Below are 27531 nucleotides of genomic sequence, written 5' to 3'. Positions count from 1 at the left end.
TCTAGAGATATCCTACTACAACACAACCGACACTACTGAAAACTCCGGAAGTATTTTCTTTACCGGAAGTCCTAATGTGACCAAGAAAGATGGCGGGGGATTCTGCAATGGAGCTGCTCTTTTTAGACACGTTCAAGCATCAAAGTGCAGAGGTAAACTTGCGGAGTTTTCCATCTTCACCCGTGTCTTTTAACCGCATGTTGCAGAGACTTTAACGTATAACAGACGTCAAATTGTTTTTGCGCGTTCTTAAAGTTTCCATTGTAATAACGCTTTGTGCGCTGTAAACAGTTAGCTTGCTAATTAGCACAGTAATTCATACATATTCAATTCATTCTAGATAGAATTTACATTTTCATAATAACACGTTATTCTTATTTTAAAACAGTTACGTTATCAGACTATAGATGTTGTGTGGCAGAGCAAACCTGACGTTAGATGTAAGTTGTTCCCCAGAGCAGACAAACTCGTGGCGATATTGTTGTTGTGGTTGGCAGCGTATGCAGTTGCTATTAACAAGCAGCATGTACTTTGATAAACCAACGATTAGATATATTTGACCATAACATGCTCATATATTGTTGTAAACGTATAAGCCGTTGCTTGTTCAATAACGCTCCTGGTGCTCAGATGAGCTCGCGGGCATGTTTGTGTGACAGCACCGCATGTGCATGTAAACAAGGTGGTTGTCTGTAATGTATAGAACTTTACTGAGGCAGCCGGGGGTAAGGAATGTGCAAGGAATTTGATCTCAATAAAAAGAAACCCCTGTATTTAATGTATCTTTTTGCTGAAGAGATTAATATCTGAATTTTGTTTCATATACTTGAGTTTCTTCACCATGAAATCAAAATGGGTAATTCTTTTTTCTTTTCTTTTTTTTGAATATTGAAGTATTATCAATGATTTATCTGGGCACATCATTATTTTTCTTTATTTCATGTGAGGACAACCTCACATGAGATCACAGCAATGTAAACCGTAATGATTCAATCAGTACTGGATGGACAAAATCAAGTCCCGTCCTACATTTTTTCTTGTTCAAGAAGCTGTTTCTCCCTGATATACAAAACAATAGGAAAGAAAAGGCAATGGCAGCTTGTTTCATGCTGACTTTAAAATTTGACCATAGTTGTTTGTTTTGTTCTATGTGTATCTTGTGATTCTGTTTATAATGTACTGTTATATGTAACAGTACATTATATAATTATGTTATAAATCTCTCATTATTTACTCCTCTTTTTTTCTTCTGTGAAACACAAGCAGAGATTTTTATAAAAATAATCAATCTCTGTAAGCACAAAAAGTGACGTGGAAGCACAGAGGATGTCACTTCTCAGGCTTCACAATGTGCTGACGTTTACTTCAAGCATGAACTCATGACAGTTGGCCATATAGTTAAAGTTTACAGTTCAAGTTTTTTTTTTCTTAGACACATTTTTCATTTTGCTTCAGAATACATTGTTTCATTAACTGGGGTCTTATGGTTTACCATTGTGTTAATTTTGCATGATTTTAAAAGCGTCAGCTTCAGAGGTCTCATACACTTGCACTGTTTGGACTCACAGAGATTGATTTTTCTAAAAATCTTTGTGTTCATCTGAAGAAAGTAAGCCATATACAACTGGGACTGCATGAGGATGAGTTCTGGGTAGGGATGTCCAGATCCGATCACATGATCGGAAATCGGGCCCGATCATGTGGTTTCAGACTCGATCGGAATCGGACATTACCTCCCGATCAGGACTCGGATATATATGTATTAGGGGTGCAACGGTTCTCCACTTACAGACCGCACTTGCACTGCGGTCCATCTCGACGACGCATCTATTGGTTAATATGGTTTGTTTAAAATAGCAACGTGGAAAACAGACAGAGTTCAGATAATGTATGTTTCAGTCGATGGATGCACAAAACGTTACAACAACGATAATCAGAAAGCGTGGACAAAACAGTCACTCTTTGTAAACTGTTAACTGCGAGTGCCGTCTGCTCTCATGTCCAGTCATTTACGCCGTCATCACCCGGGTGTTGACACACGTTGCTGTCTGTATTTAAACTAACTCTTTTAAGCCTTGCTGATTTAAACCTTAAAGAACAAGACGCGAAAGAGAACTCGCGCGCGCTGTGAGAAGATTTGTGTGCGCTCATCCGAAGCGCGCACACGCTTATTCCAGTCAGCGCGCAAATACTGAGTTCTCTTTCAAGTCTTGCGCTTCAGCAGACAAATTCATACAAACATTATGTCAACATGCCCGTCCTAGCGAGTATCCTAGCAAAAATAGTCGGTTATGTCTTAAGTGAGCGTATATTAGTCGAGAAAGACAGCGCATGTGGAACAGTAAAGGTATGTACTGGATCGTGCATGTCTTAAAGGGACATCAACTATTCCTGCTGCCTGTATTTAATGTTAAATCAAACAACAAACAACAAAGAAATCACTCACTGCTCTTGACTGAATAGTTTTTGTAACTTCAATAATGATTAATCTTTATTTATTTTATACAGTAAAGATAATATGCAGTGATATTTTATATTTGATTACTATTTGAAAACTGAATACCTGAAAAACCTGAAAAGCACTGTTCCTGGATCTGTTTTTTCGCTCTTCTTTATTCTTTTTTATGTAGGCTATTAAGTATCGGATCGGGACTCGGTATCGGCAGATACTCAAAATCAAATTACTCGGACTCGGACTCGAGGGCAAAAAAACGTGATCGGGACATCCCTAGTTCTGGGGTGCAGTAAGATCCCTTTATAGGTGCCCTAGAATTGAAAATTGCATTTATATAGGCATAGTTGAATAACAAGAGTTCAGTTCATGGAAATGACATACAGTGAGTCTCAAACTCCATTGTTTCCTCCTCCTTATATAAATCTGACATGAATAATAACTGACATGATCCATGATATTTTTAGTGATATTTGTAAATTGTCTTTCTAAATGTTTCGTTAGCATGTTGCTAATTTACTGTTAAATGTGGTTAAAGTTACCATCGTTTCTTACTGTATTCACAGAGACACGAGCCTTCGCTATTTTCATTTTTAAACACTTGCAGTCTGTATAATTCATAAACACAACTTCATTCTTTATAAATCTCTCCAACAGTGTGTAATGTTAGCTTTAGCCACAGAGCACTATCAAACTCATTCAAAATCAAATGTAAACATTCAAATAAATACTGTACTTACGCGATTAGACATGCTGCATGACGAACACTTTGTAAAGATCCATTTTGAGGGTTATATTAGCTATGTGAACTTTGTTATGCTGTTTAAGGCAGTCACGAGCTCGGGGGCGGGGAGCACGAGAATTTAAAGGGGCCGCGCTGAATCGCCGCATATTTAATGATAATTTAAGGCAGTTAAAAAAATGAATTAAAAAAAATCTATGGGGTATTTTGAGCTGAAACTTCACAGACACATTCAGGGGACACCTTAGACTTATATTACATCTTTTGAAAACGCGTTCTATGGCACCTTTAAGGACTTTTACTCTGTCGTTCACTGTCGTGTCTTCTTAATCAACCTGGTTGTTTCTGTTGTGCTTTTCATGATCAGTCACTTCTGTTTTTCCTATCATCATATTATCCAGAAATTTACTGCAACAGCAAGTGAAAACACATCATAAGTTATAACTAAATGTTGACAAAACATACATTCATTACATTCACCTCTCTAAAATAATGTCCTAATAAAATAAAGATCAATTATAGTTCTTAACTGGTTGTGGTTACCTGGCATGCATGGATTTTAATTCTGTATCTAAAGTTTCTTTACATCAGTGGTCGTCAACATATGGCACGCAGAGGGGTAATTGCTGTCATGTGAGCAAAAGTGAGAGAGGTGTATGTATTTCATACACATAAAAGACCTTGCACCTACACACAGATGTACATTTTGAGTGTGAGTGTGAGAATTTAAACTGCTTCAAAAGTCAACGAAAGCACGCAGCTCTGACAAACCACTAGTGCGACCACTGCTCATCATGCGCATAAGTTACTTACTAACTGACAGCTGCACACATAGTAAATTCTATAAATTTCTGAGATAATCAACCATATATATAGAGTCCTATTAAACATTCCACACACAGCAAAATGACTGTGATGCATTTAAACACTCCTCTCATGCATACCTGGTCACTTCATGTGTTCTCTCTGATTGGATAGCTATTTAATTCTCTATTCTCCGAAAGAGAGGGCATTTTTTCGTGTTCCAGGCAAAACTGGACAAAATGCATCTGGTTGTTGAAGCCACATATGTAAATTTTACTCCTCCCAAAATGGTATAAAATAATAAACATGCAAGAGCGTGGTATAACGGCTTCTGTTAGCCAGATATGACAGCGCCTATGCAATACGCATCACCACAGATATAGCCACCATGAGGAATAACTGAGCATCTCTTCAGCAAGCCCATGTGCAAACTGCCGCAAATTAATCATCTTCATTAAAAGTAATGAGACTAAATTAATGAGACTGCTGATAACGCTCTCTCTCCACTTGTGGTCTTTGATCTTGAAATTATCTAAAATAAAATGAAGCTCATACCTTGGTTTCATTGATGTGAACTGTTTAATTTGCATATAGTGCAGGAATTGAAGATTAGATAAATATTTATTTTTGCAGAAACACATGTTGCCAAGTGTAAATGGAACAGTTGTAACAAAATGCATAGCTATCCGATCAGTGTTGTGGTACAGTGATTAACTTGAAAACTAGAGTGACCAGATGAGATTGGCTGAAATTTGGGACGGGATGGGGGGATTCTATGATATTAGACTGTGTCTTTAGTCTGCCACAAAAAAACAACATTAAAATCATGAACTCAAATGTCATTGTGAAAAGAAAAAAAAACAATGACTGTTGTAAGTAACAGTGCATAAATCAGACCTTCTGTATAGCCTAACGCTAATAAGCTTAAACGAAAATAACGAAATAATTGTGTAGTGAAGTATTTTTTTGTACACAGTGCCGCGAACAATCAATCACTCCTTTACGTGTGCATCACTTTCCTCCTCGCGGCTGCAGCAACTTGCGCTCTCTTCATCGAGGCTTAAAACAAAAAGGGCATGCATATCTAAATTCACGCCTAGCCTAAAGATGCTGCAGCCAATGAGCAGCTAGCGGGGGCTGGTTGCAGGACGACTCAACCTCCGCAGACTGTTTTTAATGTTTATCAGACAATAACTACTCGAGATTTTGCTTTAGTATAATTTTCGGGACAATTAGGGCCAGATTCGGGACAACAGTTTAGATTTCGGGACTGTCCTGAATTTTTCGGGACGTCTGGTCACCCTATTGAAAACTTAAAAATGGCACTTCATGACAAAAAGGTTGCCGACCCCTGCTTTACATGCTTCTTACATTTCTCCTCACTCCAGTGTTTTACATAGTGTCCTGTTAGTAAAGGCTGGAAACAGGTCTGTTGTCCATTGTCCTGGAATTTGGTCTTGTTTGGGTGTGTATGTGGTTGATTATCGCTTTTGTATTGTTGCAGCAATCTGCCACCCCACCGGTGTATTCCAACAGCTCTTTAGAAACAGGTTGGACAGGCCTGTTGCCCTATTACAGTTTGTTGAGGAAAGCGACTGTATATGCCGTTCTGCCATTTTCAATAAGAGCTTCATTTCGGAGAATGCTTTTGTGTTTCTGAATACTTTGAACCCTAGGAATCTTAATTCTAAGACTTTAACAGTTGAATAAGCCTGATTGTTTTTTCTGGTTGGCTGCTCAGTCAGGGTGTGTGTATGAGAAATCTAGCCTTTGCATCAGTCTATCTGTGATAACATTTATCCTTGTCTTGATAAGCTTCTTAACATTTTTCTGTGTCTGTTTTCTTACAAGTTGACAAATGTGGATGTTGTGCGGTTTCCTTATGGTGTCTTGATCACAGAAGTAAGAGTCATTCCCCCTGGCATCAAAGCACACAGCAACCTGCCTGACAGCAGAGCATTTGGGTGAGAGCACACACACACACACACTCAAAGAGTGTCTCATCTAAAACTACAGCAAGTAATCATGTCTATAAAGAATCACACAACTATTATTGAATCCCTCTAAATATTGTACTATCTGTGCCATCCACATTGCCTGAAAGTGTTCTTTCATTGAGGATGGGTTAGGATGGTTGACTAATCTTTTAAAGGGTTAGTTCACCCAAAAATGAAAATTCTGTCATTTATTACTTACCCTCATGCCGCTCCACACCCGTAAGACCTTTGTTAATCTTTGGAACACAAATTCAGATATTTTAGTCGAAATCCGATGGCTCCGTGAGGCCTGCATAGGGAGCGATGACATTTCCTCTCTCTCAAGATCCATAAAGGTACTAAAAACATATTTAAATCAGTTCATGTGAGTACAGTGGTTCAATATTAATATTTTAAAGCGACAAGAATATTTTTGGTGCGCCAAAAAAACAAAATAATGACTTATTTAGTGATGGCCGATTTAAAAAAAACGGACAGAATTTTCATTTTTGGGTGAACTAACCCTTTAACAGCCCTAGTTGGCTGGTCATCCAACCACCAACTAGTTGGTTAGTGAGGGCAACTTTTTATTTCTAGCAGTTCATATTTTCTGACACAATAGGATGAATTTAGAGAGATAGCATTTTTTCATGCTGATAGGCTAACAGCTTTAAATCTCAAAAAAGTTATGTTATGTCTCATCCCCTTTAAAGAACCAATGCTACATCTATTGAATTCACTGCCTTTAATGAAAAATTTCAATATAATTACTTTAAGTCGACTGCTTTGAGCAAATTTTCCGTTATTATACACCACTGTTGAAAAGTTTTGGATTTAAAATGTAATTTATTCCTGTGATGGCATGTGTTGTCAAATCTGACTTTTCAGCATCATTACTCCAGTGTCACATGATCCTTCAGAAATCATTCTAATATGCTGATTGGGTGCTCAATGAACATTTCTTATTATTCTCAATGTTGAAAACAGAACAGCATTTGTTTAAAAAATATTTTATAACATTATTAATGTATTTAATGTCAATTTTGATCAATTTAATGCATCCTTGCTGAATAAAAAAATAAATATTACACTCAGACAATACACCGATTAGACAATCTTGTAAATATGCAAGAGATGTTTTTAACATCCCTAATTTTCACTACATATATTATGACAGTTAAATGTGCTTCTACCATGTTTACAGTGTGTACAAACCATCCCAATGTTTCTGTAGCACACAATAGGACATGAGTGAAGTGAAATGGCTGGAGGACAGTTGAGGAAATTGGAAAAGGTTTCTGTGGTCGCTATTGTTCCTTCTTTAAAAAACAGATCCACCACACCCCCTATTCTCTGACCACTCTCAGCTTTTCCCATGATCTCATACCTCATCCTTCTTGTCTCCAGACTTATTAAAAGAACAATGAGAGAAAAGGAAAGATGGTTTTGTTAGGACAAACTATATAAAACTATTTAATACATGTTGAACATGTAACAATAAATCTGTACTAAAAAGGGATTTAAATTTTAATGATTCCTGCAGGCAAACTGATTTACAGGAAGTTTGATTTGACAGAAAATGACTGCTGATGGCAGATAGGGGTTTCAGGTTTGGGTTTTGACGGTTACAATGCCCCTTTCCTGTGTATCATCAGGGAAACAGCCCCTCACGCATTCCAGTTGGACCTGTTCTTCAACAATGTGTCCAAACCCAACGCTCCGGTGTTTGACAGGCTGGGCAGGTACTAAATAAACTCACACACACACATGCACACCTGTGTAAGACAGGCTCAGCGAGAAATACAGTATGCCATCTCATAAATCTATAGCTGTATAGATGCATGTATTCTTTGATTGTTCAAATCATTGATGTTGGTGTTTGTTTCACACTAGCCTTGAGTATGATGAGAACAAATCAATCATCTTCAGGCCTAATGGAAAGGTAAGAGACCCCCTCATTACAGCCCAGCATCGTATTTCCATGTAAAACACGCATGCACCAATATGTTTGAGGTTTCTCCAAAACTGTTGACGGCAGCTTTCCTCAGCTTAATAAATACTTGAAAAGCATTTTCCTGAATCCACAATGTATTTGCACATGCCTCTGTAATGATTAAAGCTGTCAGCTCCTGAACTCACATGGCTTGTAGGCAAATCAGCCTTAATTTGTGTTTTGGACTTTTTGCTCCTCCCCTCTAGAGTCTCACACCATGTCCAAATTTTCATTTTGTCTTTTGTTATTGTAGATAAACACAGATGGGTTGGTCCTGCGTGGTTGGTACACATGCCTGACGTTGGCAGTGTATGGCACAGCAGAGCGCCCTCACAGCCACGAGCGGGACTCTCCACCACCACCTCCACCCCCTCCGCCCCAACAGCAGCAGCTGGGATCCAAGAGGAACATTAAGCTTGGTCAGCACAAACATTTTTATACACAAATATATAATGTCATTGCCTCATGTGAAACATTAAACGCGCGTGTGTGTTTGATTCTCTAGCAGAGTGGGAGAATGAAGAGCAGTTTAACGGCAGCCCACCCAGACCACAACCCAGAGGACCACGGACCCCACCAGGACCACCTCCTCCAGACGACGACGAAGAGGAGGCGCTACCTGCACCTGGTCAGTGTATGTCCATGTGGAAAAGATTATGTATATATATACAGTGGTGGTCAAAGTGCTTCTGTTTTGAGTTTCCCTAATTTAATACATTTTTGATAATACATGTCAGATAATATATTGTAAGAATAACAGTTCAAGTAAAATGTGGAAATAAAAGTTAGTCTTATTATTTCTTCATTTTATGTCACAAAATTTAAACCTGGTTTAAATCAAAATTTTTCAACTATACATTATTAGTATTGCATTTTTGTTATATTCTGGCCCTTAAACTGAAAAAAAGTAGTGCTGAGCACTGAACTTCGTTGTGTTGTCTGTGCTTTAGGTCCGGTGAAGGTGGAGAACACAGAACAGGGTGATGATTACCTGGAGCCTGTCTCACCTGAGCGAGGGTCTCTTCCTGCTGATGAGACCTACTCGGACGCAGAGCCGGAGGATGACGAGGGGCCGGCTGATGAGGAGGAGGATGAAGATGTGCAGTCTGAGGGAAGCGAGCCGGATGAAGATGATGAGGAAGATGAAGTGGGTGATGAGGTGACGGATGAAGATGCAGAAGGTGAGAAGTGGCACTGAAGTGAGGGAGAATAAAACAGGTGCTCAGGAAAAATGACCCAGATATTTCACGTGTGAGGACAATTGTTACTTGCCTAGATTTGCTCAGCCAGTCACAGTGTAACAGATGTTCTGTTTTCTATTTGCGCTTTGGAAAGGCAACTGGTGTGCGACGTGTTTTGTTTTTTGTCCATAGGTGATGATGGGTATGAGCAGATATCCAGTGATGAGGAGGATTTGGAGAGCGGGGCTTTCAAGCTGCCTGCCTTTGACCTGGACTACACACCTGAGGACCTCGCCTCACTACCAACTGTTCAGTATGATCCATATGAGCGTGACCTCCGACCCCTCCAGCACTTCACCCCTCCGCACATCACGCGTTATGATGTGGAGCTAAAACGCCTCAAAACGGTCGACATCCAGGACTCAAGCTCCTTGTGGGCGGAGTCTGCAGCTAAACTCTCAGAGCTGTTAGAGGCCTGGGGGGAGGGGCAGGGGGCAGAGCGAGGGGCAGGCTGGGTAACTGCTCTAGAGGAAATCCCTGCCTTTCTAGTAAAAGGGATGAGCTTCCTCTCTATGAAGGACCCTGATGTGCTGAGCGAAAAGTTGAAGCGGTTGGTTGACTGGTGCTGTGAAGCTCTTAATTTGGACTCTGCCCTGGCACAGCCTATAGCTCTGAACCTGCGCCAGCTCAAAGCAGGAACCAAACTGGCCTCTGCCCTGGCTGACTGTGGTGCCCAGGCTGTGCAGAATCTGCTGGAGAAAGGGATTGTTGGCAGCCTACTGGGCTTGCTTTTTGCAGAGCACGTTTCATCCACTCTGAAACTCAATGTGCTGCGCTCTCTCGACAGTATCATCAGTGAGCCACAGGGCATTGAGGCCCTGGTCAGAGACCATCACCATGACACTGATGGAACAAGTGGGTACCAGCGTCTGCTGGATCTGTTTCTGTTGGACCAGACGGTACGTGTCGCAACGGCAGGAGCCGCCATTTTACATAAGGGACATTTTTATGAGGTCTTGACTGACCTACAGAGGACAGCCAGCATTTGGGCTGAACGGCATCCCACGGTAGGGGAGGTGGGTGAGCGAGAGGAGAGCGAGAGAGAAGTAAGAGAGAGAGACCGAGAAAGCACTGAGAGGGAGGGAGATGAGAGGGAAACCCAGGAGTTAGAGCGGGAAAGCCCAATGGACATCGATACCTTGCTGGAATCTGCCTCTTTGTCAGAAGGTGACCTGGAGAGGCTGCAAGGTCTCCTTGAGGAACTGCTCCACCTGCTGGAGACAGCACCGCACTGTATGGTCCAGCCTCCTGGGAAAGCTTTTCCCACCAGTGCCCGGATTACTGGGCCACCAGAGCGAGATGATCCCTATCCAACTCTGTACAGGTCAGTATCATGTGGCTACATAACTGATACATCTTGTTTTTTTGTGATGATAATTAATATTATGTAACTTTTTTTTTTTATTCAAAATTTACAAAATTTATATAATGAAACGAGTATATCATGAATACATCTTCCATACAGTTTTTTTTTTTTTGTCTTATCCTGAATCACTACGTTATGCCTATAATAAGTGTTTATATTCTGACTGTTTTAGATCGGGCAGGACGACAACCGCTGTGGAGTAGCACAGTATTTAGGGTTGTCGCGATAACTGCAATATTGTAAAACCGCGATACTAACAGGCCAACCGCAGCAACCGTGATGTTCCGTGATGGTTTTTCATAAGGCTATGCCTTTATATTACACTTCACACATGTGTATTGAATGTTAAATAAGGTAATAATGATAACGAGTGAAGAATGTAATCTTTACGCCAATTGGCTCTTTTATACTCCATGTACCGATGTGATTTGAACAGAGGCTCTATAGATTTGCACTAAACAAGCCTAAACAGACAGTGAGAGTGAGAGAGAGATCGACTGAGCATGTTACCTTCAAGTCTTATAAGTTTGCCATTTTAAAATAACGTTTAAAAAGTTTCATTAATGAATGCATCAGCGTTTTTAAACACATTAGTTGTATGAATGGTTTAAAGAGCTAGTTCACCCAAAAATTCTGTCATTAATTACTCACCTTCATGTCGTTCCAAACCTGTAAGACTTTCTTTCTTTCATGTCATTCTTCGGAACCCAAATGAAGATTTTTTTTTTCAGCATTCTGTCCCTCCATAGACAGCCTTCACAACTGGAACTTTGACGCTTAAAGAGAACTAATCTATATAAATTGAGCGGATTAGTCCAAATTTTCTGAAGAGACACGATCGCTTTATATGATAAACAGATTTAATTCTTTAATTTAATTCTTAATTTTACTCACATATAAACATTGACCAGCGAACATACACAGAAGCTCAACTGAACCTGAATGATGCACAAGATCAAACCTCTTCCGGAAGCTCAAACGTGCTGTGTTACCAATGAGGTTCATTCTCGTTCGGCTGAGCTTCTGTGTATGTTCGCTGATCAATGTTTATATGTGAGTAAAAGCCTAAATTAAATCTCAATTCATATGGATTAGTTTTACGAACGCTTTATGAAAGTTCCAGTTGTGACGGCAGTCTATGGAGGGACAGAAAGCACTCAAAAGATCTTCATTTGTGTTATGAACGAATCTTAGGGATTTGGAATGACATGAGGGTCGAAGTAAAATGTTTTTAAAAAGCGATAATATCACATATTGTGATATTGAGCCACTCAGAATCAACGCAAGGGAAATTCCTTCACCACAACAGTCTTATCAGTACCTGCATAACTAGAAAAGTAGCTCTGGCTACAGTGTTCTTCTGCAAGATGCATGCAGTTTTGTTTATTAACCGCTAGAGTGCCAAAAGTAACATAGTGTATCTTTTAACCAAATATATAGCATCTCTTTTAATTATCGTTTTATATTTTACAGATACATGCATGCATGTCACCTTCTGGAATCCCTGGCAGTTGTTCTGTCGTATCCAGCTACATGTGCCCACATCGGAGTCCTGCATGCTGTCAGAGAGCTGATGCGTTTCCTGTCCCAGTCCCAACAGGGTCTCCTGTTCCTTCTTAGCCAGCACGAAACCACCAATTTGCTGCTTCGTCTCCTCACACCCCTTACTCACCTGACCCCACCCTCTCATTTGACTCCACTGACGCCCCTTTCAGAGGGTGAGGGTGAAGATGCTCCTGCAGGTGGAGAGGGGTTGATTGACGATGGTTTTTGGGTCTGGCTTATGCAAACTCTACATGCACTACAAGGTGTTGCTGAGCTGAACGGGGCAGAGCTTGAAGATGGCGATAATCCAGATGTTTTGGCAACACTTCACAGCCTGTATCTCATTAGCTTTAGCAGCACAGGTCGAAACGCTGTTGCGCACACTTTTAGCTTGGATAATAACCTCAGCTGTCTGGTCAACCTGGTAGAGTTCCATGCCAAAGAGGGCCAAGGGTGAGAATATGTGATGTTGTTTGAAAAAATGTCTTTTTTATCAGAGCATATATTTTGGCAATCTATGTAATAACAAATTAGAATGTGATGATACATTTTTTTTACACCATTTACAGAGGTTAATAAAGTCAAATGGGCCATATACAGTGCCCTGAGGCACTCCATAGTCTTTTTTTTAATTTAAAATTAATATTTCTTCCTAAACGTCTTGTTCTCTCTAATTTGCTGACTGTCTTTCACTCTCTCAGGGAAGGCAAAGCAAGAAAGTCTGTAACGTATAACTATGCCTGTATGCTTGTACTGCTGGTTATTCAGACATCAGGAGATCTCCGTATGATGGAGCATTATACCACTCCACTTCTTAATGTTTGCAAAGCTGATGAAAACAATGCCAAGCTTCAAGGTTAGTCTGCTTCTCTTTTGCAGCCCACCTAACACTTCAATGTCAGCCAAACCACCAGTTCCATGATCTATTAAAAATAAAAGATTTTTTTCCAAAAAGCATTTTATAATTTTTAGTTAATGTAAGTGCTTTCACATCTGACCTCTATGATTAAATGTGTTTTTCAGAGCTGTCTAAGTGGTTGGAGCCACTTGAAAAATTACATTTTGATATCAGTGGCATTCCTACACTCATTGACTACATAAAGCAGGTGAGCTTATCAACCACATAAAAACCTTTATGGCATTTTCGGAAGTTATGATAGAGAATGAGTTACAATATGTATAACTATCTTATGTTAAGCATTGATAAAGACATTGAAAACACTGTAACTCCTTAATAATAACGTAATAAACTGCTTACACCATAATAAAGATATAATGTATTATTAAATATGGCGTAGTAACTAAGTGTTGCTGTTTCTGTTGTCAGAATCTGGAGAACTTGATGACAGCAGATGGAGTGGGTCTTGTAAGTGCTCTCAGAGTGTTGTGCCACATTGCTTGCCCTCCAACTTCTGCGTCAGGTAAGCTACTGTATGCCTTAATCTTAAAGGTGCAATATGTAAGAATTTTGCAGTAAAATATCCGGTCCCACTTTATATTAAGTGGCCTTAACTACTATGTACTTACATTTAAATTAATGATTTGATACAATGCACTTATTGTTTACATACATGTTTTTACATTGTACTTATATTTTAAAAACACCTGCATGTAATTACATCTGTAATTAATTTCTGTAATTACATTTATAATTACACTGTTGACCCATCCCTTACACCTTAACCCACCCTTAAACCTACCCATACCACCAAAGCTTTCCCTAACTGATTTTCCGATTTAATTTTTTAGAAACCTTGGAAACACCAAAGGCGCTTTAATATTTACATGTTTTAATAGGCAAGGGAACAACTGTTTGGTATATTTATTGACAAAAAACTAATTATTGTTATATAGCTCAACACGTTTAGTCTTATTGTTTTCTAATTTTCTTGATTTTTTTTTTTTTTTGCGAATACCATGCTTTACCATGCCTCCAGAGAAAAACACTATTTTGTGAAGTAGCTAACATAGCATAATCAGATGCAGCTTTATTTTTAGTAACAATAATACAGAATTTTCTCCATCATACAATACATTTTAAAATTAATTGCATGCCATTAATCAACACAAGCCACCCAACATTTAATATGATATTCTAATATTGATCTAGCTTACTGCAGTGTGCAACAAGTGTCTCACAGCAGCCGCTGAGCGAACGCACAGAGTAACGTTATTACATTTTCAACACGCTCAAATGTATCTAATATGATATGTGTTACCTCATACGCTTGACCGGAAAAGCAGAAGCAGCGCCGGCGACTGTGGCACAATAAAAGTTCCGCTGCTCGTGAGGCGTGTGTTGCACAATTGCTCCAGCGGCCTTGTTCAGCTCCCACAACACTCGGTCCTGCTCCGCTTCATACTACAGTAACGTTAATAACCACATCCATGAACATGATTTCTTCCTGACTCCTATCGCAGTTCTTTTCCATCAGCCGTTGAGGTCAAGACCACATGTCCCAAGATTCCATGCTCAAACTTGGCGTCATCAAACTACACCTTTGTTTTGAACAGACCACTAGAGACCTCTAGCGGGCAGAAAATATTACATATTGCAGCTTTAAGTCTGCTTGTCTTAGCTAGACACTAAACAGACGAAATCAACAAAAACAAATTAAATTTGTAAAAAATATCAGATTTGTGCATTAGGCTTTGCAGAATAAATGCACTTAACATTGCTTAAAAGTGCAATATAAAACAGCATATTTATTTTGCTGCATTATCTAAATTGTAGAAAATTGTTTAGATGGTAAGACTACTGAAATGGTATTGTGACAACACTTGTAAATACCAATGAAAATATTAGCTTAAGTGTCCTGATATGACTTATTTTGTGTGTGTGTGTGTGTGTGTGTGTGTGTGTGTGTGTGTGTGTGTGTGTGTGTGTGTGTGTGTGTGTGTGTGTGTGTGTGTGTGTGTGTGTGTGTGTGTGTGTGTGTGTGTGTGTGTGTGTGTGTGCAGGTCAGCAGAAAGACTTGAAGTGGAATCAGGCCATCATAGCTCTCTTCAGTGCAGAGGGGATGGACACTTTTATTAAAGTCCTCCAGAAGCTTACATCACTGCTGCTGCTGCCATGGCGACTACATGGGCCAATGGGTCCCATAGCACAGCGACTCATGATGCTGTCAGTGGCCTCCTGCTCACTGAGACTCATCCGAGCCATGCTGACAGAGCTGCTGTGCGGGGGAACCTGTGAGTTCCGTGACGTGCGTGTGCCCTCCGTCTGTGTCGCCCTTCACAAGATCCTCTGCTCTACGCCGACAACCGGTCGTCTGGATGCAGAGGAGCTGCGTATCCAGGGAGATGTGACTGAGATAATGTTAACATTTACACATGCGGTTAGTGAACAGGAGACGGGTTCAGAGGAGACCGTGGCTGGAAACAGCTGGTCTCTGATGCTGAAGGAAGTGTTGAACTCTATACTGGCTGCTCCAGAGAACATCTATAGCAGCCTCAGTCTGCTGTCAGAACTGCTTCCTCTACCTCTGCCCATGCAGACCACACAGGTACTGAACACACATACACGGCTACAAGCACCTGTCATTGCTTGCTGCTGATTGTCCCACATACAGGAGCTCTGTTTCAAACCTTAGTTAGCTGCCTAGCGACATTTAAAAAAAAAGGCAGCAAATTTATGCTTGTGTAACTATATTGTTCATTAATTAAATGTATCTGTAGAAAATAGTTTCATTAATTCATTCTCTTGCCAATTCCCTCTTGCTCTCTCAGGCACTATCAGTGCAAGACATTGGGGTTGCAATGAACACACGAAAGTTGTGGAGTGTGCACTTACACGCCCAGGCTAGAGTATTACAGGAAGTGCTAAGGTGCGTGTGTGTCAGCAGCTGTCCGCCTCTCCTATCCATGCTCCGCCGTATATGTGTACAACTCTGCGATCTTGCTGCACCCACTGCGACTCTGGTGATGAGGACATTGCTGGAGCAGCTGCAGGAGGAAATGCAACAGTAAGGCCACTTTTATCACATTAAAGGATAAGTTCACTTTAAAATGAAAATTACCCAAAGCTTTACTTACCCTCTCAAGCCATTCTAGGTGTATATGACTTTCTTCTTTCTGATGAACACAATCAGAGTTATATTAATAAATATCCTGACGCATTCAAGGTTTATAATGGCTATACCAAATATGAGCGGAAGAAAGTGCATCCATCCATCATAAACGTCCTCCACACGGCTCCAGGGGGTTAATAAAGACCTTCTGAAGCGAAGCGATGCGTTTCTGTAAGAAAAAATATCCATATTTAACAAGTTATAAAGTAAAATATCTAGCTTCCGCCAAACCACCTTCCATATTAAACTTATGAAAAAAACTTAACCGATGTCGCTGAATACAGAAGACGGTCTGGCGGAAGCTAGATATTTTACTTCATAACTTGTTAAATATGGATATTTCTGTTACATAAAAGGCATCACTTCGCTTCAGAAGGCCTTTATTAACCCCCCGGAGCCATGTGGAGTATGTTTATGATGGATAGATGTACTTTCTTGAGCTTCATACTCGGTCCTGTTCACTGCTATTATAAACCTTGGATGCGTCAGAAAGAAGAAAGTCATATACAGCTAGGATGGCTTGAGGGGGTGAGGAAATCTTTGGGTAATTTTCATTTTAAAGTGAACTAACCCTTTAAGGACAATTTGTTCATAGTTTGAGAATTTGTTTTAATAAGATATCCAGCCCCTGCTACTGATGTTCAACAACATAATATATTTGATTATATTTAGAACACACACATATACATAAATATAATATATAATAATACATAGACACACACACGTGTATATATTAAATATATATATACAATTTTTGTAATAAATTAAATTGTAAAATTACTTGCTAAAAAATATTGAACAGTTAAAAAATGTTGTTTTCTTTTTCTTTTTTTTTTTTATATTTACAAATGTAGCGATTGTAATTTGGTCAAATGTGGTAAATAATGGCAGACCCCCTGTAGTACAGCTGCAGGCCCTTGCTTTTGTCTTCAGCAGTTATGTAATGTCTTTCAGTTATATGCAGTTAATTAAGACTAATTTGAATAATTGGCATACAGTGTAATTCAGTAAAAATTAATAATTGGTCATGGATGGATTAGTGTGCGTGTATGTTCCATACAGCTCAAATGGATTGTGTTTTGTGTGTTTAGGGAGGCAGCTGGCTCACGCTTGACAAGGTTACTAGCCCTCCTCGACTCTCTGGCATCTCAACGGGCTTGCAAGACGGCCATGTTGGCTCTGCTGAGTGGATCTGCACGCATTGAGGGGCGGAGTGATGGGAAAGTGGAGGACAAACTATCAGAGCTTCTTCCCTCTCTGCTTGCCATGCTTGTCCTACCCGCAGATGCCGGCTTGTCAGCGCAGCAGAACGCTGAATTGACAGCTTCCATCTTTCAATCACTCTGTGACCAGGATGTGTCACTGGTCGTGAGTGGCTCGGGTGAAGCGTCAGTGTCCGAGGCAGAGCAGCTGGCCAACTCGCTGCCGACCAGAGACATGATGACGTGCATATGTGATGGGATGTTGGAAGTGTTGGGAAATACACACAGCAGCTACACACTCCAGCTCACATGTCTGCGAACCATGATGTTTCTCACAGAGCACGACTATGGTCTCTATCACCTCAAAAGGTGTCACAATGCTTTTGATGTCTATTTATTTCACTCAATATTAGATTTTTTTTATTCATTGTGAAATATTGGAAATTTGATTGTGCATGGTTATTTTCCTCTGCGCTTACTTTTAAAATGTATTCTTTAGCTAATCTCAAAATGAATATGCATTTTTCATACTGTACATTATGTTGGGATGCCTTTTTTTATTTAAATATTGTCTATTTATTGTTTATCAGCCATAACTTGAAAATAATTATCATAGCATCCCTTGACTTCTTTGCAGTAATATGAAAATGTAAACTTTTTGTGTGTTATATTCGTGGTTAATGTTCTTGTGTTTGTGTTGCAGCTCTTTGAAGAAACACAGCTTGGCCGTTTCATCTCTGATCCGCAGGGAAACCGCGTCCTTCAATAAAGAGTTCGCTGAGCTTCTTTCAGCGCTGTTCGACTTTTTGAGACAGATTCTGAACAGTGAAACTATGGTAGGCTGACAACAGAATCAGTTCACATTTATTTGGGTGTGCATATGCATCTATGTATATGCTAATACATATTCATTCATTTTTGATTTTAGGATGAAGACATAGACAGTCGATCTTTGGCGCTTAGTGTGAGCGACATGAAGCAGCTGCTGCAGTGGAAGGAAGACTCAGGGGAGCATCCGTTATCAGAACTGGAGAAGCATATCACGGTACATGCGGCAGCTTAGGTTATACAATAATTAAGTTGTGCCCTATACCCTGCATGAAAGGAGATGCTCCTATTAATCTTCTCCTACTCTGTATCATTTCCTCATGTGTGCAGAAGCTCTGTAAGGAGGATGAGTCTTTGGAAACTCTGCTCGAGAACGTGGCTGGACTGCGACAGATTATCGAAAGTTCTGGAGATGCTACAACTAATGTAGAGCCTGAAACTGAGCCCACTTTACCTGCACCAGAGCCCCTTCAGACACAGTTCAATCACAGGTAATATAGACAGAGAGAGTAATTATGTGTGTGGGACAGGGTGATTATGGTTATCTAAAAATAAAACCATAATAAAAGTTGTTATATAAAATAAAATATAAAAAAACATTTCTCACTTTCATTTATTTTAACTTGATATACCAAAATAACTGGTAATAAAAACTATATAGACATAAAAAAAAAAAAAAAAACACAAAACACTAACTAAAATGAAAACAGAAAATATAAAAATAAAAACTAATTCAAAATTTAGAAACTATAGTATCTAAACGATACTAAAATAACACTTGTGTGTGAGTGTAGTGAATCAAATAGGGAACTAAATGGGGATGGGTCACAATTGTCAATTGTCAGGCACCAGACTAGTCAATTATCATTTATCTATTTTTTTTTTTTTCTTTTCTTTTAGTGTCGTTTTAGTCGTTAATCTGTTTACATGGTAAAAGCCCTTGGAACTTTGCATGTTTAAAATGGTACACTTCTTTGAGTGTCCTAAGCATTGTGATTTTTAGGTGAAATATAGTTGTAGGAGCCGATAGCCTTGTGGGCAGCACTACGACATCAGACAACCCCAGTTCAAGTCCCAACTTTTGGTCTTTCTTCATCCCGTCTCACTTTTCTTCCTGTCAATTCGCTGTACTGTCCTGACCCAGTAAAAAAAAATGCCAAAATTAATTATATATTTTTTTAAATGCAACTTGCATTCTATTCCATTTCTGTTGTACATCTAGCTGTTTTATTTTAAACATAAAAAATATGTCGAAATTTGTCTAACTAGGGATTAAGTGAACCTGAAAGCAGCCTAATTATACAGGCCAGTTAATCAATAAGTTGTTCAGACAACCCACCAATTAGTTGATTTTGTACATTTGTAGCTTCAGACATTCCTTGTATTTAATGCAATTACTTGATACAGATCAAATTCTATATCATTGCATCCTGAAAATGTGTCTCCAATGTTACATCCCTCTCACTCTCCCCCCACTCTTTTGTTGTCTAATTTCAGGACAGTTTATGTTCTCTCAGATGTCCTGGATGAGCAGTTAAAGGCCCTGTGGTTCTCTCCATTCCAGTCAGATGAGATGGAGACAGAAGTAGACATGGTGAGGATATGTATTTGAAGGAACAAGAAATCTATTTGTGTTTTTAAAATATGTATTTTAACAATTGGAGTGCTGCATAAACAGATGCTAGCAGGTTTTAAGGTAAAACAAATGAAGTTTTAGAATCAAGATTAATTTTAGTTAACTTTTATGATTCTGAATCTTAAATTAGTCATTTTTATTGATTCATGTGGTCATTGTAAATGTATGTGCTGCAGGTGAAAGTAGACCTAGTTGCTCTGGCCCAGCAGTGTTGTCCAGACTTAGACTTAAAGGCGGAGTTAGAACGGTCATTCCTAAGTGAACCCACTTCACCAGGACACAGCAAACCAACCAAAGGCTTCAGACTGGGCAAGCACAAACATGAGACCTTCATCACATCCAGGTAAAAACCATTCTAGTCTGAGATTACTATTTTACCTTGAATATATGAACTCAACAAATCATTTTCTTTGTTTTTAGTGGGAAGTCAGATTATGTGGAGCCTGCAAAACGAGCTCATATCATGGCGGCCCCTCGGGGTCGGGGTCGTGGTGCATTTGGCCAGCTCTGTCGTCCACATGACATTTTCCGCCAGCGCAAGCAGAACACCAGTCGGCCTCCCTCCATGCATGTAGATGATTTCCTTGCCGCAGAGTTCAAGGACGTAGGACCGCCCACTGGCCTGGCCTTGCCCAAACGACCACCAAAGGGAGGAGGAGCCAAGCCACCAACAAGAGGCTTGTTCACTGGAGGAACCAGAGGGAGAGGCTTCCAGAGTCACACCCGCTTCTTCACTCCACCTGCCCCCAAGAGTGTTCTGCTCGCTGGTACACGCATATGTTTAATTCAGCACATATATACTCTGTATTATTTTTATATGTGGCTGATTAAACCATTTAAAATAATTTATTTGTGTTTTAGGTAACTATCCACGGCGTGAAGGTGGTCGCGGCTCTGCCTGGAGCACTCCAGTGACAGCGGTCACTCACAGAGGGACTTACAGTGAACCTCGTGGAGGACAAAGCAACTTCACCCGACCGTTACCCTCCAGACAGCCACCTACAGGTAGGCCCCCATCCTTTTTTTAAAAATAATAGAAACACTATGTAATAGCCATTTAATCACCATCAAACATGACATTGACAGCTTATAAGGGTTTCAAATGAACAAGAGCAATATATTGACCAGACAGATTAATTGGTTAGTATTTCACTATTTTGGGATGTTCAGCATCTGCTGATGACCATGCCTGCTTGACCGATTGATGGTAATTTAACTAGTTTCACTGCATCACTTTAAAAATCTACCGACAGGTTTTGTGTAGATAATAAACAGATAACAAATTTATTTTAAAATATTTTTACTACTTAATTTATAATTAAAGTATTTAATAGCGTTTACTTTAATAATTATTCAAATCATATGGCCCAGCTAAATTTATATAATATAAACATATTTATAAAATATAATATAAATACGTATAAAAATAATTCTATTTACAAATCATAAGCTCCTGGCTTTTAAAACTATAGGTCAATAACTTTTAAACTTAAGTGATACATTATAAAAATGTATATAATCTATAAATCAATGTTTCATTTATTATATATATATATATATATATATATATATATATATATATATATATATATATATATATAATAGAGAGAGAGAGAGTAATATTTATAGTATTTAAATATGACAAAAGTAATAAGAATCACATATAATCTTTAGGCATCTGCTATTAAGAAAACCATATCGATCAACCACTATTTAACACTAGTGCCACCTTCTGGATGTTTCCCTCAGTGGTGACTTCTTTCAAATCATTAAAGTTGCAAAAAAGTCCTCACTAATAAATATTTTGAATGGCTCTTTAGATCACCCTACAGCTCTATCAAACAGTTACTGACCCCTCTCTCTAACTCTTCAGGTGCTTACCGATTGGCTCCTCGAGACAGAGCCACCAGAGGCCGAGGGACAGGCCTGTCCTGGCTGAGTGGTGGAGTTGGTGTGGGAGGAGGTGGAGTAAGTGGCGGTGGACGTGGTCAAGGGAAGTTCAGCAGCGGAGGAAGCGGAGGCGGACGAGGCCGACATGTCCGCTCATTCACTCGCTAAACTCTGCCTTGAGCAAAGCAGACTCAGCCGTCAGGCTCTAAAGGACCAATCAGGATGTGGATCTGCTGTATCTGTTGCAACCATCGACTGATATTGTGTATATCATTGTCATGTTTTGTGTTTCTCTCATTTTTAAAACTGTTAAATATGATTAAATTCTTGTGAGGATATGTTTGAGTGTATTTTTATATAAAAATCCACAGTGTAATTTGTCAAAACTGTTTTAATATCAACAAATGTAGCAGAATGCATCTCTGTTGTTCTTTTAAATGGGAAAACAAGCCTCTCAAATTCTAAAAACATACAAAAAAACATTTTTTTCTACACAATTTGGTTTAATCTTAGCACCTAACCTGTCTCATAGCACTCATTCAGTTTACCCAGATGAGATCCAATAATCAGGCTTCATTCAGAAAATGAGTTCCAGTTAGTGGTTTACTATTAGCATCATGTGTTCCCTCTTCTTTGCTGTTCCATTGTGAAAAGCAGCATCCTCAGATAACCGTCACCTCTCTATTTTTCCTTTTGATGCAGTCCAAAGCTAGGCTCCGTGGGCTTTGCTTTCTCGGCACCTCAGCAGGGGGTGGAGCTGCAGCTTCAGAGGGTGTGGCTGGTCTGAGCCCCTCCTTTTTTAAAAGTTCAAGAAGCTCCGCCTTCTCAAGCTCCGCCCTCTCTAGCTCTTGTCTGCGTGCTCTCTCTGCACCCAGTAGAATGCGGACATCTGCCATGACGCGGGACAGTTGACCCTTTGCACAAACACACACATGTCAGTAACCTACTGCACACATAAAAAGCCTGTTGATGTGAAAAGTATCATACCTTAAGTTCATCCACTTCACTCCTCAGCAAACTCTCCTTCTGCACCATGTGTCGTCTTTGGGAATCCAAGCGAGATTCCATTTCATGCCTTACTTCTTCGACTTTGCAGTCTAATTCTGCCCTATAATAAACATACACACATTTTTCTAACCTTGCAGCATTTACATGGTCGAAATCCATATGACTTGAGCAGATTGTTTGTACCTGAGCATGTCCAGCTCAGCTCGTAGCTCTGATACACAGTTGTGTTGGGCCTCCTCATTGTTTAGGATTGTGTATCCACAGCCGCTTGCGCAAACTCTACTGCTGTATTCACACACACACAGATGAGCTTCCAGAGAGCGCCGCGACACCTGAACTGGGCAGCCTGAACAAATGCAGTGAAACATTTAACAGAAGACAGAAGAAACCCTGGCACACAGCAAATGTTCATGCACAGAGAAAAATTCTTGTTAAAGCATAACAGGCAGGACTGATCAATAAGGATGGCCCTAATTAAAATTATCTAGTTGTCTGACATATGAGGATTTGTCTAAAATGCAAAAACTGACTTGTGTACATACCAATCAATAATGTTTTCCCATGCATGCCAACATTTTCCAGCAAAATTGTTTATGAATTTATGACTGCCTTTGCATGTTCTGTTTAATTATATGCTATAATGTCCAGCTGTTATTGCCAATTCTCTTTGTAAGGAAACTTGACATTTGATAAAATGAAATGAATAGTAATATTTTTAAATATTAAATGTAAAAACTATACATTTAAAATGATAAATTAAATATTTTAAATTATAAAATTATTAAAAAAAAAAAATATACACTATTGTTCAAAAATTGGGGGTCAGTAAGATTTTTAAATGTTTTTGAAAGAAGTCTCATTCTCACCAAGGCTGTATTTATTTGATCAAAAATACTGTACAAACCGTAATATGTGAATGTTATATAATATTTTCTTTTTAAATATATTTCAAAATGTATTTCTTTGATTACAAAGCTAAATGATTTCCTTCAGAAATCATATTAATATGGTGATTTGTTGCTCAAGAAATATTTCATATTATCAATATTGATGTAGAAACATTTTCAGGATTCTTTCATGAATAGAGTGTTCAAAAGAACAGCATTTCTTTGAAACTGAAATCTATTGTGACACTATAACTGCTTTTACTCTTACTTTGATTAATTTTATGCATCCTTGCTGAATAAAAAAAAATCCAGCCTTTTTTAAAAACTTTACTATCCCTAAACGTTTGAACAATAGTATATGCTAACAGTTTCCAGCAAGTGTTTATGAATTTATGACTGTCTTTGAGTTTGCTTTATAATAAAAATTACTGTATAATGTCCAGCAATTTTCTTTGTGAAGAAAAAAATAATTATATGTGTATATGTGAATAATATTTTTTTAAATATGAAATAAAATCATTTGTTTCAAATTATAAATCTGAATATGAAATTATAAATTACTAAACATTTGAAATGTATCATTTTTGGCAAGCCAGTAAAATGTTGGCTGGGCAAATGGGAAAAAAAAAACATATTTTTTAAAGAAAAAGACACACAGAGATTGCAAAACACACATAAAACACAGAACACCTACCACAACGGTAACACAAGTACTCGTCACCTGCATATTTATATACATACATACACACACAAACAAATATTTCCAGGATTAGGGAATGCTGTATTGAAATGAATACATATCTATTATGTGCAAGAATATGCCTCTGTAATCTCATTGCCTCGTTTCAACTCATTGGCTGCCTGTGGGGGTCCCTCATTAATAATTAAAGACGTGATTACTCAATATCTTGTGGTTACAACACTCATTCATCTGCTGTTACAACTGCGCTTTGTATTATATGTATGAATGAGGCAGTAGCTGCTGTGTATAAGCCACCTGTTCCCTGTTGAAAAAAAAGTGTGGGTACGGGTACTAAGATATAGTTATATATATGCTTGTTTATGTCTACCTGCATTACTGCAGTTCAGCAAAGCATAATCACACTGTTGCTCATGCCGATGAATAGACTCCAGAGCACATATGACCTCACAACCTTGTGGCCGGAACGCACACCTCACCTGCAGTCTTGCTAAATCATTCCTCATGTATCTGTAACACACAATACACATGTATGTCATATGAATAGGTAAGAGGCATGAACATTAAAGTTACCTGAAGTGATTATGTGCAAATACTGGTGCTTATACATCTGTGGTACCTGAATAGTGGGCGTAGATGTGTGATGTCTAAAGGCAAGCGGTCCTCAGGACAGCTGTTATGGTGGATGAGCCATCCATGAATGCAGGAGCTGCAGAAGGCATGTTCACACGGAGCTTGCAGAGGATCTTCTAACACATCCCGACACACACAGCACAGCAGACCCTCATTCACATAGCCTACAAAGCGTTCCAGATCGTAGCCCATCCTAGAGGACACACACACACAAAATACTTATAATCATAAAGTTGCCTCATGGTTAAGATTGAAAAAAAATGGAAAAATCCAACAAAACACCCGCGACCCTACAGAGGATAAGCAGCTTGGAGAATGGGTTGATGTATGGATGGATCCAGCAATACAAAAAATACAAAGATTACATATTTTGCACATTAGTAATTTTTAAATATTTGTCTTAAATATTTAAAAACAGACATTTAGTAAAAAAAAAAAAAGTACTTTACAATAAGTTACATTAATATAATGGAAAACAATGCTTAATTTCATTCAATTTTAAAATACAAATATTACAAAAAAAATACAAATATTACATATTTTGCACATTAATATTTTTAAATAAATGACAAACTTTTAAAAACAGAAATTTAGCAAAACATTTACTTTCTTTTTTATGTTGCAGCAAAATTCATTTGTTAAATGTCTTAATCCTTAGTACAAAAATGTAAGAAAAAGGTTTATTTTACTGAAAGCTAACATTATTTATTTTAAGGCTATATTAATGTAAGTTTAAAAGCATAACAAATTAAAAATATTTAAACATACAAAGATAAATGCTTTAAATATATATATTTATATATATATATAATGACATTACCTAACAGAGTCTGTGGTATCTTCTCTCCCTCTCTCTCCTTCTCTCAGGTGTGGTTGTTGAAGGTGGTCTGGTCAGTTGCCGTAGAAACAGCCAGGTGGCAGCTGTTGGACTGAAACATGAGTGGGTGGGGTTATGAGTCTAGAAATTCACGAGGGATCTGAGGTCAGTGTGCCATCTTCATTTGTGCTAAATACTAGGAAACAGACCCTTTAATGTGCATAAAATTGTGTGGAATACAATTTCTGAGGCACCTTTGCTAAGCAACTCTCACCTGCACCACCGACCATCTAATGTGTAACAAATTTGAAAAGAAAAACAACAACAACAACAACAACAACAACACACACCTGCCAAGATCCCTTAGGGAAACCCTCTGGGAAACTCTTGATCATGCTGTGATCAAATGAAACTGAAGCACCTGGCAACCCAACACACAAATACACAGGTAGAGGCACACCAGGACCACATACACATAAAGTAAATAAAAAAAAAAAATACATTTGACCACACAAATATTCTACACATCCAAAGAGAAATTTCTGGTGCTTTTTTTTTTTTTTTTTTTTTTTTTTACAAAACTCATGTATATATAAGGTGTCTATTAGAGAATAAATGCAAGATGTTTTTGTTCCCCCCTCACTGACATCATGCACACATTCCTCAAAAACAACCGCTTAAAGGTAACAGGTGACCTCTGCAAGTGTTCCTGCACCTGCCTGGCCATGTGAGGGGAAACAACACGGATCACATCCAGGGTATTATAGAGCATTTAATGCTAAATGATTGCTTTTGTTAAATGTGGAGCTCCAGTTAAATTCATAATTCATTACAGATTCACAGCTGAGGTAATACTGTATAATCATGAATTCTTTAATGAAGGAGAGGATGTTTGTCAGTGCTGCTGTGTCTGTCTGGGCACTCTCACTGCCTGAAAGATCTCTGTTCTTCATGGCTGTGCTGGGATTACACAGGATTACGCTTTCCCACACTCTGATTAGATTATTTTCTACATGGCTACATTGTAGCTTCACTTTCAGACTTGCAGCGCTATATAAAACATTGGCACAACACAAGCAGATGTGAATCTGTACACATGCAAGAGCTAAAACAATTGAAATAAAATGAAATAAAATCACAGTCAATCACTATATATAAAAAAATTACATTAAAAACATTAAAAGTCAATTTTCCTGCACATTTTGACCAATGAATTTACATGACTTTTCCATGATTTCTTCATGACTTTCCAGTCAACATAATTTCAAATGATGAACATAACAAATATATCAAATAGCTGAACATGACAAATAATATATATATATATATATATATATATATATATATATATATATATATATATATATATATATATATATATATATATATAGACTATAAACATAGACTATATCTTTGACTTTTTAAGATTTACTTCCATAACATTTCCAAGTCTGAAAATAATAATTGCCTGACATATCCAGTCGTTCCTCGACTGTGGAAACCCCTGTGAAGTACTAATGAAAAGTAGAAAACATACCAAAGTCAGTGTACTGCTTGCAAGTAAAATATGTTCATTAATAACCCATCTCTACAGTAATATGAATCTAAAGCATGAATGATAATAAATGAATGAAAGACTGTAAGGATATGATTTGATTTTGGATTAAATAAAAGACATACAAAACTGTAAACAGTTGTAAATTAATGTCAAAGATGTAACTACAAAAGCTGCATGGTCATG

General features: G+C 38.5%; 2 protein-coding genes across 5 annotated transcripts; one reads left to right on the top strand and one right to left on the bottom strand.

Moving 5' to 3' along the window:
* The first annotated feature begins 71 nt into the window (after nucleotides 1-71).
* On the top strand, nucleotides 72-22318 carry virma (vir like m6A methyltransferase associated). Of its 4 annotated transcripts, none has more exons than XM_067408329.1 (23): nucleotides 72-152; nucleotides 5850-5962; nucleotides 7630-7716; nucleotides 7868-7916; nucleotides 8221-8386; nucleotides 8476-8601; nucleotides 8918-9148; nucleotides 9341-10532; nucleotides 12048-12572; nucleotides 12821-12975; nucleotides 13143-13225; nucleotides 13447-13540; nucleotides 15081-15625; nucleotides 15849-16084; nucleotides 17281-17760; nucleotides 18095-18227; nucleotides 18320-18436; nucleotides 18550-18710; nucleotides 19717-19813; nucleotides 20032-20198; nucleotides 20276-20622; nucleotides 20717-20860; nucleotides 21729-22318. In XM_067408329.1, the coding sequence occupies exons 1-23, from the start codon at nucleotides 90-92 to the stop codon at nucleotides 21911-21913; spliced, it is 5496 nt and encodes a 1831-aa protein (XP_067264430.1). In that variant the 5' UTR covers nucleotides 72-89; the 3' UTR covers nucleotides 21914-22318. The 4 variants fall into 4 exon arrangements, with proteins under 4 accessions (XP_067264430.1, XP_067264448.1, XP_067264423.1 ...); XM_067408347.1 differs by having other exon boundaries at nucleotides 8476-8595; nucleotides 21729-22317; XM_067408322.1 differs by having other exon boundaries at nucleotides 8473-8601; nucleotides 21729-22317.
* Nucleotides 22319-22404: 86 nt separating this feature from the next.
* rnf41l (ring finger protein 41, like) lies at nucleotides 22405-26163 on the bottom strand. The gene is made up of 7 exons (XM_067408358.1): nucleotides 26141-26163; nucleotides 25794-25902; nucleotides 24960-25166; nucleotides 24711-24850; nucleotides 22937-23099; nucleotides 22733-22853; nucleotides 22405-22659 (listed from the first exon to the last, which is right to left on the bottom strand). Exons 3-7 carry the CDS (start codon nucleotides 25163-25165, stop codon nucleotides 22408-22410), a joined length of 882 nt encoding a protein of 293 aa, XP_067264459.1. The 5' UTR covers nucleotide 25166; nucleotides 25794-25902; nucleotides 26141-26163; the 3' UTR covers nucleotides 22405-22407.
* Between the last annotated feature and the right edge of the window lie 1368 nt (nucleotides 26164-27531).

The sequence above is a fragment of the Chanodichthys erythropterus genome, chromosome 2 (genome assembly GCF_024489055.1).
Source record: "Chanodichthys erythropterus isolate Z2021 chromosome 2, ASM2448905v1, whole genome shotgun sequence".
NCBI classification, from domain to species: Eukaryota; Metazoa; Chordata; class Actinopteri; order Cypriniformes; family Xenocyprididae; genus Chanodichthys; species Chanodichthys erythropterus.
The sequence above is the reverse complement of the archived record's forward strand: the minus strand, read 5'-3'. Positions and strand labels throughout refer to the sequence as shown.

Coding starts and splice junctions, on each gene's coding strand:
- virma (XM_067408322.1), top strand. CDS start 90: ATGGCGGGGGATTCTGCAATGGAGCTGCTCTTTTTAGACACGTTCAAG. Junction 18,228..18,319: donor TTCTGAACAGTGAAACTATG/GTAGGCTGACAA, acceptor TTTTGATTTTAG/GATGAAGACATAGACAGTCG. Junction 18,711..19,716: donor CAGACACAGTTCAATCACAG/GTAATATAGACA, acceptor GTCTAATTTCAG/GACAGTTTATGTTCTCTCAG.
- rnf41l (XM_067408358.1), bottom strand. CDS start 25,165: ATGGGCTACGATCTGGAACGCTTTGTAGGCTATGTGAATGAGGGTCTG. Junction 24,851..24,959: donor CATCTACGCCCACTATTCAG/GTACCACAGATG, acceptor TGTGTGTTACAG/ATACATGAGGAATGATTTAG. Junction 22,660..22,732: donor GTGAAGTGGATGAACTTAAG/GTATGATACTTT, acceptor GTTTGTGCAAAG/GGTCAACTGTCCCGCGTCAT.